This window comes from Hetaerina americana, unplaced genomic scaffold, assembly GCF_022747635.1.
Source record: "Hetaerina americana unplaced genomic scaffold, ioHetAmer1.1.p SCAF_9, whole genome shotgun sequence".
NCBI lineage: Eukaryota > Metazoa > Arthropoda > Insecta > Odonata > Calopterygidae > Hetaerina > Hetaerina americana.
Window position 1 is genome coordinate 3,960,058 of NW_027287538.1, and position 10,753 is coordinate 3,970,810.

Below are 10,753 nucleotides of genomic sequence, written 5' to 3' on the forward strand. Positions count from 1 at the left end.
AAAGGGGACGAAGTTAAGGCTGGGGCGAAGAGGTGGTGTTCCGTGGCATGTAGCTGAACGACCTTCCCAATTGTCCTGTGTGCATTTGGGTCTGACCCACAAAATAAGTAAAGTGATCATTCCAGACAAAGCGTATGACTGGAGTGGGACAATCAGTGGCTGAAAAAATGGTGAGGGGTCTTGGGAAAGTGACACAACCCACCTCAGTTGGGTGCGGATTCTGCTACACTTAGTCCCCTGTTTGAGAATCGCTCCACAAATTCACGGAGCCCTTTTCCATGGACCAATGATGCGCAGTACTGAAAAATATTTTGTTAAGCCCAGGAAGTTGGGTGCCCAGATTTCCCGGCATGTCAGCTGCGTAAATTCCACTCGGTCCCTCCACCGGGTTATATCATCCATATCAGCTGACGTTTTGATGTCCGACTCCATCATCGTCTTCAGGGCTTCTGAATGATTCAGAAGTGCTGAAGATGATGACCAAGTCGGGCATCGAAACGACGGCCGATATGGACCATATAACACGGTGGAGGACCCGAGAGGAATTTACGCAGCTGACATGCCGGGAAAACACCAAATCTTTTATCATTCCTCATTCATTTCCATAAGCAACCTTGATGTAACTTTAATTGAATGGTGATGCCATATGTAACTTAAAATGAATCATTTCACTCTGTTGATCTCGGTATTATTCACCATTAGTTGTTCCTTCCTCCATCACCAGAGCTCGTGCTTCCCCAATGGTGAAACTCATCCACATGCTCGAGTGTGGATGTCATTTGTCTTTGACTTTCGACCATCACCTTAGTTCTAATCTCGTTTATCTTAAGTTTGTACGTTTTCATCCCCCTCACCATATGCACCAATGGCTTTGTAAATTATATCTCCTCTGTCATCGAGCACTAGTCTCAGTAGACTTGTCCTCTCTATGAATGGTTCGCGAGAAAAGGGAAAGATTTTCACCGACATAGTATCCACAAATTGCCCAAAAGATGGAAATAACGTCTAACTAGCAATTGACCATAATTTGAATGGAGCTTTTTTTATCAATCTTCCACATTTTTATTGTTTTGTTAAAATAATCTGCATATCGTACTTGTACTCCTGGTGCACATTCCTGCTCTCTTATTTATTTTGGCTTCTTCTCTGCTTTCACCGCTCCTAATCACTGCTGCCTGAGCTCTCTGTATAGTCCGTGCCTCAATCCCTTTTCATTATCATCCCAGTTTCCTTTATGGTCAGGAATTGCTTGACATTCCAATTCATATGATCAAAGGCTTTCCACCAATGATTGAACTCAGTATATCTTGGGTGATGTATCCAAATTAGTCTAATTCCTATCATGGATCTTAGTTCTCAGGAGAAAAGTTCCATAGTTAGTTCTCAGAAAGCGCTCACTGGTCATATTTGGGAAATTCTGTAAGAAAATATGACTTCAACTGTGGGCTTTGCTGAAAGTACCCATTTCGGTATCTTAATGTGCCACTCTTCTCGGCACCATGGTCCTAGGCTTAGCTTCCATGGCCTCCGGAGCGGGCACTTCTGTAATGTTGCCTTGCCGCTCAATTTTCCAGGCGACTCCTCCCTTTAAGCAACATCGTAATTTATCCCTGTTTATTATTATGCTTCAATGGCTTTTGAGTTCATCCCACATCTGTGTTGGCATAAAGCCATGTGGCCCATGCAGCTGACGTTGTGAGCCATTGTGTCACGGACTCGATCCTGTGGGATTGGCTCTTCCAGAATTCGCCAGAATGCCTGGGGAGTTGCCACCTCACAATGCCGTGAATACCAGAACAGAGCATACTGCAACTCTTCCTTCTGCTACCACTGGCTGTATGTATTGGTCAACAGATTTCCAGCTCTTCCTTCATCCACTTTAAATAGAAATGCTTTTTAGTACAATATGAGCGTGAACGACCATGGCCTTCCCAGTAGAAACCACCGCCTAATTTTTGATGCCAATGATTCCTGTGATTTTCACACTCTACTCAGTTCTTCTTTCTTCAAAAATGTAATTTTGGTTTTCACTGTTATCATTCGGATGGGAAAGAATCATTGTTTCCTAGAACCTTGAAAGATGAAAATCATTGTTGCTGTTGCATTGGAATAGAGATTAACCTATTCTATTAAGCTAACTGCCATTGTCATTAATATCATTGTTAACGTTGAATTGTTATTGTATGGTACAGTTTCAGGCTTAAATTTGTGGAAACTTTCCCTATTGGAGAGAGATGATAATTGACTATTGTGATTTCTGCTGTAGCATTTTTATTCACACCAGTGAATAGAAATGCTATAGTGGTGTGGATGGTGTGTGTGTGTGTGAGTGAATAAAAATTGAACTGTTTTGATAATTTCCAGCAAGTCCTTCCTTCTGGAAGAAGGAGAAATGATTGACGATGTCAAGGCCAAAGATGGTGCGGAAGAAGAACCCTTGAACAACATGGATTTCGAGGAAATATCTGATGAAGAACTCGAGGAGGAAAATCGTCCTCGTAAGTACTTGTGTAATCATGGACCAACCCGAATACACCCTCACATTGTTTTGTTAAGTCAGAAATCTAGATCACCTGGCAATTTCATTGGCTTCAACTTGTTGTCATTGAGTTGTGAATGAAACCCAGCCACACATTACTGAAATTCATCTCAATTACAGATTGTTGACAGTGGTAATAATAGTAATGATGATAATGTATTGTTCTGGTTAGGTTTCTTGATATATGAAAATGTGAGGAAAGCCAAAAGATAAGCACTTATTCAGTTGCATGCATCACAGTCTGAGCGACATGGTAGAAAAGTTAAGGGGATAGCGCGAGTAAATTGCAAAATGCTGATGCATTATAACAGTGCTCATATATGCAAAACGCTGGTTGAAACAGGATAACCAAGTATAAAATTCATTGTTTTTTATCACTAATTGTGGTTGGTTGGAATTTAGTAGACAGTCACCTACTCGCCTTGCCAGGTATGCCGTCTAATGTTCTTCCCATGCCTACTGTTCACTTTTAGGCTTCAAGGCCTCCAAAATTCAAGGACTCTTCCTTCAAATGCCCCTCGAGTCCTTGTGGCAATGGCTATTTTGTCTGTATCATTTTGTCTTATGAGCTGATATTGTTTGGTTTTTTAATATGCCTTCCTTTTTTACTAAGAGTATTTATTTTTGTTTTTTAAGCTGTTGGAGATGCGTTGGGAGTGGACTGGGGAGAGCTTGTATCGGAGACGCGACTCAAAGCGAGTGCCGAGGAAGGGGAAGGTGCCGAGGATGACCCCGGCTCAGCCCTGGGCAAAAACTACTGGAGTGGAAGGAGCATATTGGCCCGGCTGGGTGTGTCGTTCCGCTATGCCGGGTCGCGCATCCTCAAAGAGTTGACGAAAAACAATGGGAAGAAGAAAAAGAAGACGTTGACGACGCCAGGGGAAGTGAAGGCTCATGGGGAGGAGGGAGATCAAGAGAAGGAGGTCGCGATAAAAGAAGAGAGCTTGAATGAAGGTAGTCAGCCCTTGTGTTCTAACGTGCAAAATCATTCTAGAGAAATAAAATATCACTTTACGATGCAACAATTTCAGGGTGTAAAAATCATTCGCCTTGACTGGGATTTGAACCTGAATACCTTGGATGGCCATGCTCTTACGCTCTTGCATTGTTGCATTGTAATGCACATTTAGCGGATGACTCCGTTAAAAGTTACTGCCGAGGCATCTCTCGCAGTTTCTTCATCAATCATCCGTGAATGTCCCATGAACAAATAGGGTATTCAGTTCGAAAAACCATGGCATGTGGGATGAATTAACTGTGGAAGTTCCCCCCAAGTGATTTTAATTCTTCAGAGTGAAAGTGGAATGCTTCCACCAATTGATGCTGTGTTCAATTTATTACGATTGAAAAACAGAAAATGCAGAAAGCTAATGAACACTTTGTTGCCCCAGGCATAACTTAATGGAATTTACACAACATATTGAAATGAAATGAGTAACTTAGTAATTCCAGGCATACCTTATTTAGAACATGACTTGGGTGTTGACATTGGACGTCATCATCAGATGGTCCCCCAGAAGACAGCTTTGTATGTGTACCTTCTGAGCGGGGGAAGGGGGGGGGGTAAAAAGATGGTTTGCATGTGGAAGGGAGGGAAATGAAAGGGAAGTACATCTGTCGATCGTTGGCTGTTGATGGGGATTTGCTTGGGAGTGGGGGGATGGCCCCTGTGGGGAGGAGCACTGGACATAAAAGAGGGTCAGCCTTTATTTTCGAAGTGGAGAACTTCAGTTTCAAAGTCACTTTCGATGAGGTGATCTGCCAAGAGGGATGTGATGTTCCAATTCTTTACGCACGTTTTGTGTTCTTTTATCCCTTCTTTAAATTTCTGCCCCGTTTGCCCAATATATACAGGCTTAGTGGAACACTCGGAGCACTTCATTATTCATACCCTCCACTCCTCTCGTCTTTCAGAACTCTCTCTTCGGCGTGGAGAGATCTTAAGGCATCAATCACTGTAAAAGGCACGTTTAATTTTTTCTTTTGCTAAATTCTTGATTACCTTTTGAGAAATATTTCCTAGACAGAGCATTCGTACCATTTGGCAGTACGATCCTTCAATTATTCGGGGTTGTAAATGTTGATTACAGCTATTTCAGTAAGTTTCATTTTAATTACGTTTAGTTCCTTGTTTATTTTTTAAGCTGTGGAGTGCAATGTGCATTTACTCATTTCATTTCAATAAGCGCTTTTGATTGACTGGAAAGAGCACCTAAATGTTCCCTTAGAGAGTTTTGAACCTAAAGACTGACATCTACAAAGCAGATAAAGCCTGGGTCCATTACTCACTGCACTTCAAAGAAAGTTATGTTCCTAAGTAAGCAAGCCAGATATGGGAAAGAAGTCAATAATGACTTACAGTTTTGATTTGCATAAATTCAGATGACTCGGAAAAGTTGAAGCCTCTAGTAAGAGGGAAATTCAGGGTGCCTCAACTCATCCATGCCAGCAGCCCTAGCTCTTTGATGACTCAGCAAATCCGTTGATTTGCTGAGGTTTTGATGCTAGTCTGTGAGACGGACTATAGCTGTTTGTCTCTCCTACCTACCTGCTCCCCAAACACAAGTCTCTATGAATCAGTTTCCTCCCAGCAAGCTGCAGCCACTTCACTTGGGTCTTATTCTCTGAACGAAGTTGGTCACAGAAAAAGTTAAGTTCTGTATGCAATTATTGCATTTTAAAATAAGGTGCTACAGAAACTCAGCGTACTGCATGGGATTTGGTACTTCTGTAACACAAGGGTCTTATCATGATTTGTTCTGAATGCATTTTCATAAAGGACTTGATGCTCTTAAATGTATGGGTACATTGGAATTTTATTTTTAGCTTATTTATAACTACTATGTTAATTTGAATTTTGCTCATTTTCAATTCCCTCAAAAACAATATGCAACAATAATAATAATGGGTAATAATCTGCATTGGTATCCAGAGTGAACGTGGCTTTGTTTTGCTGCTCAAATAATATTAAACGGAATATTTAAAAACAGGGAAAAGTTTTAATGTTGAGTCTTTTAAAGCAAGGTCTACAACTGCTTGCCTTTGGAACTCTTCCTAGGATTCTCACTGGCCATTTTTGCAGTCTGAAGATGAAATGCTATGAGTGCTCCATATTTCAGTCTAGAATGCATACAAATGCATTGTGGGCAGGGAGAGCAGTAGAGGTGTCACCCAGGGTCACTCTTCTTCTCAGCATAGCATCCTTTGGCAACTTTTGAATTGCAAATATGACTTGCTTCTGCTATATTGTGACGTCATTTGCTTGTGTTGCTTGCTATGTCTTTGGTGCGGTGTCACTTGTGTTTCTGGCATTTGGAAATCTACTTGCTCATAAATGTTTCGCTATTTGTAAACCTCCGTTAGAATTGAAGTATAAATGTGATGAGTGTGTTGGACAAAGAAACACTACCTTTATAACACTCCCATGAATAATGCTGAAAAGGAAGTTTTTTACTTTTCAAAAATTAAGAAATGATGAAATGCATTTAAATTTGCCACATGGGGCTAGAATTTTTGTAAATATACCCTTCATTTCTGCAGAGACCAGTTGAAAGCTAATGTTTAAATTTTTTATGTTTATCACATTTCATCTGTTTATCGGATTTGAGTTGTTCATTTTGATGCTACACTTCTAGAAGTCCTCAGGATAATCAGGATTACAAGGTATTTCCCTAAAGTAGCTTGACTTGGTCAATTAAAAATGATTTGTTGCCAGAGTTGTTACATTCACTCATAAGTCTCTGAAGTAGCTCCACACACCACTGCCAGTTGGTTCTCCATGCCTCTTACACCTCCTGGAAGGCAGCACTCTGAATGCTGCTGAGCTCCCTTGTCACGGCCTGTTGTAACGCTTCCACCAAGCCGTGGTGTCATTCTTTCAGCACGAATTTGAGGCGGGAGAAGAGGAAGAAAGAAGAGGTGGGGCGTTTATAAAATATTTTAATCCTCCCTCACATGGTCGAGAAGCTCTTGGCAGATCTGCGTGCAAGTTTCCTTTCATTCATCCAAGAGCATCTGCGGGGCCAACTTCGTACACACCTTTCTTATGCTCACATTTTGGCCACAAGTCGATGTGCATCACTTTTAGAAATGCCAAGTTTATCAGAAACCATGCGAACATTTAATAGGTGATCCCGGGGATCCAACCAAGCCTTCGCTCTTGCAAGATTTTTGTCACTTTTTGAGTTTGAATGGTGTCCTGAATGTTTGGCGTCTTCAGCATCTTCTCTACCCTCCCGAAACAATTTGCGCCACTCAAAAACTCCCAATCACCGATGGCCATATCACCATAAGCTGCCTTGGGTGTGTAATCAGTCTCTTTCCTGGCTTTGCCCAGTTTCATGCAAAATTTGGTGGCCTGGCGCTGTTCCAATAACCATTTTATGACAGAGCATAATGAGATCATTTCATAAAGGTTTCACGTACAAACAATCCTCACTCAGCAAAGGCTGGGAGCCAACTGTTAGTGGCCGCCATCTTTCCTGAGACTCCCCCTCCCTCGAACCCAGCCAGGAAAACTGCCACCCGTCCGTCCGCCTATCCAGAAAAAAATTAGCATTACCTTTCTTGGGACAGATCTTTTATAGTGTAGAAATTTTCATAACCTGATCATCTCGTAGAAACCTAGGTACCAAATTCTGAATAAGTGGATTTAACCAAGTTTTTCCTAGGTATCTGTGATGGATATCTCCCCACAAATAAACCCTCAAGTGTGTTGCTATGTGAGAAGCAAGTGCATTGAGCTGGTGCATCAACTGGAAGGCACGTTAAGGAATAAAATGTTTTGCATGTTTGGGAACTTCAGGCGAAGAGGTGAAGAGTCAGGCAGCAGAGGAGGAGGGTGGTGAGCTTGGAGGGTCGCAACTCCCCCCTCCGGGTGCCGCAAATGCTGAAGAAGAATTGCCGCCGCCTGAAGAGGAGGAGACGCCAGAGGGGAAGGAGGGAGAAGAAGTGGAAGGGTTGCAGTTCCTCCACCCTGTGCCTGGGATACACGTGTCCATGCGGATAAGGCGACAGCGGCTACGCAACCTCTTCTCCTTTGCCACGCACAAAGGGCAGCACGGCATGGCCCTCTCGGCCCGTCGCGACCTCGCCATTAGGTTAGTGACTGAACATTTCAAAGCTTTTCAGAAATTATTACCTTGGTGGCTTGTATTGGTATTAAGTGAGTGTCACAGTTTCCATTTGTTTCATTTTAATATCTTGAAATGACTTAAATTAGTGAAACCATTATCTTGGTACTTAAAGACTCACAATATCATAAATGAATGAAATATTTTTGACCCAGTCACTCTTACTCCTAGCCTGTCAACCAAAGTGTTTCCTGGTTTCGATGCAATTGTATAACACCAAAACTTTCTCTATATATGTACATACATATATACAAGGTGCAGGGCTTAAATCCAGACAAATTTCAATTTGAATTTCTTACCTTATCGTAGTTTCACTGGAGGTCATGATAAGCGTTCTTGAAAGCTATAGGCGTCTAGTAAACAGTCATAGCCTCAAAATAACAAAGATGTTATGTACAAGTGCGGAGTATACAATCAAAGAGCCACTATTATCGAAAGTGTCATCACACTGGGCGTTATATTTCGAAATAGTTTGATTCTTCTGGTATCCCAGATCATATGACATTGTGGCTAAGTATAATGCTTCGGAGAAGTCTGGGGAAGGTGTCTCACTAACCCGGCGAGGAAATCTCATCCCAGGAAACCCGTACTTGTCCTGGTTTAAGCACCGCACCCTGTATATACAGGGTCGCACCCAAAAGTGGTAGGACTGATTTTTTTACAAGAATTTTATTGACGATATACTTGCATCGACTTAATAATCTTCAAAGTATGCTCCTTGAGCTGCTACAGACTTAGTATAACGTTGCTCCCATTCCCCGTACGCCCGCTGGAAATTTTCTTTGGGGATGCCGTTGATGACCCTCGTCGAAGCCTCTTGAACGGCCTTTATTGAGTCAAAACGTCATCCCTTGAGCTGTCTTTTCATCAGGGGGAAGAAGAAGAAGTCTGGTGGTGCCAGATCGGGAGAATAGGGCGAGTGCAGCAACGTGGCAACGCCATATTTGGCCAGGAGCTGTCTGACAACGAGCGCGCCATGGCACGGCGCTTTGTCATGATGAAGCACCCAGCAGTTTGCATGGCCAAATCCTGTGAAATAATGCATTGGACGTTGGATGCAGACAGACCCAACTGGTCTGCAATTTCTTCACTGGTTAAGCGTCGGTCTGTGTTCAGCAGTGTCCTCACTCTGTCCACATTCGTGTCGGTTCTTGCCATCGACAGCCATCCGGAGCGATGGTCGTCTTCAACGAGCTCCTTACCCTCTTTAAACAACTTGTGCCACTCAAATACTGTGGAACGGCTTAAAACAGTGTCCCCATAAGCCTGCTTGATCATATCGAGGGTCTCAGTTGCCTTCTTCCCAAGTTTCGCACAAAACTACATGGAATAACGTTGCTCTAAATTCAGATTCATTTTGTTTTCCGACGCGGACAAAAAACTTGCTTCACCGAAAACGGTGTCCTCACTCAACGACAGCCCGCAGGCAACTGAGGTTGGTGTCGGTCTGTTGCTAAGAGCCCCTGCCAGGCAGACCCCCCCTCCACCGCTCCGTTCGCGCCAGAAAAAATCAGTCCTACCACTTTTGGGTGCGACCCTGTATATGTATGTACCTGTATATGTACACACAGACACACACACGCAATAAAACATTGATTAAGACATTTAAACACAGAAACACCAAGAAAGGGCACTTGCATGTGTAATTTTGACGTTTTGATGGCACGGCCATCATCATCAGAATTTGATTGCATGTTAATTAGCGTGGAGCCGGAGGGTCTGCTTCATAAATCTGCTCTGTCCTATTTATGTGCTCATGCAATGATATTGATTTTGGGTTTATAGTCAGTTTGTATAAACGTGAGTGTAAATACTGGACTGTTTTTTACATTTCATGCAGGCGTCAGTTGTGCAATTTACCGGCCAAGGAAAAGTGTGGGTTTGCTTCATCCTCAAATATGGACAATGACCTCTATCGTTTAAGTGTTCAGCTCTTTGAAAGAGCTGCAATTTAAATCAACTCCACGTCAAATTCCATTCGCAGAGGAAAGGTATAAATTTTAAGTAAATTTGAATGAATTTTGTGCTTTCATGTGAATAATTGCATTTTTAGTATCTATAATTTGTATATGATGATTATAAATAAATGCTGAATATTGATTGTTCCATGTTGAACTTTACTTGGTGGCCTTTGGCTCTGGGCCAGTTTGGCAAGGTGGGTGTATTTTTGAGAAGAAAGTGGTGATTTATTTCACTAAAAGTGGCATTAATGTGCTGTAAAACTGATGTTTTGTGGTGTGCTAAATTATGTTAATATCTGGTAGATATTGGCGCATGTGTTAGCCGTGTCAGGTGAGGCCCAGCCATCTGTGTGACTGCACCATTTCACCAAAGTGGCGGATGGATGCCCTGCCAATGGTTCGGAGAGAATTGAAGTGAAAGCCTTGCTTGGCCACTCGTCTGTTCTTGTGGCATTCGTAAAATAATAATAGTTTATTAATTTTGAAAAATGGTACAACCATATTAAATGTCATCAATATAAATATTACCAAATATATAAACATAAGTTCTTAAATGTGATGAAGGTTGTCTCGAAAGAATGTATGAAATGAGTAAAGTGGGTGAGCTAGTATTCTTGGAACTCTGGATGCTGCTGTCAAATTTCAACCGAGTAGGCAGTCGTTTGTTTGCATTGTGAAATGTGTTGCAAATTGATGACAATCTACAATAAGTAGTATTTAGATTCGCTTTACCTCTTTTGGTGTAATTATGGATGTAAGGTCTTCATTGGTAAGTTTCTAGATTCACTGTCACATGAATCAGAGCCTTAAAGAAGTATAAACTAAATACAGTGATGATTAATAAAAAAACGTTTGCAGGAATCAAGTGGTGGTATGTTAGATAGAGAGCGAATATCTCTTTTTTTTTGCAGTAGCAAAATTTGTTTAACATGTGGGGAATAGCCCCATAACTCAACTCCATAATTCAAATGGCATTGAAAGAAGGGATGTTTAAGTGTTAAATGATACTCATTTGAAATGAGAGAGTTGAGCTTTTTAACATGTAAACAGCTTTACTCAGTTTATTACAGGTCTAACTGATGGGGGTCTCCCAATTAAGTTTTGTATCAATATCAATTCCT

General features: G+C 41.8%; 1 protein-coding gene across 1 annotated transcript in view; it reads left to right on the forward strand.

The window, feature by feature from the left end:
* The window catches only part of LOC139699001 (zinc finger CCCH domain-containing protein 13-like), a 74,395-nt gene extending 64,498 nt beyond the window's left edge, over positions 1-9,897 (forward strand). Inside the window, exons 17-20 of the mRNA XM_071597995.1 lie at positions 2,365-2,498; positions 3,176-3,493; positions 7,344-7,638; positions 9,512-9,897. Coding sequence (XP_071454096.1) covers positions 2,365-2,498; positions 3,176-3,493; positions 7,344-7,638; positions 9,512-9,626 — 862 coding nt within the window. The 3' untranslated portion in view covers positions 9,627-9,897. The remainder of the gene's footprint in view (positions 1-2,364; positions 2,499-3,175; positions 3,494-7,343; positions 7,639-9,511) is intronic.
* Positions 9,898-10,753: the final 856 nt, after the last annotated feature.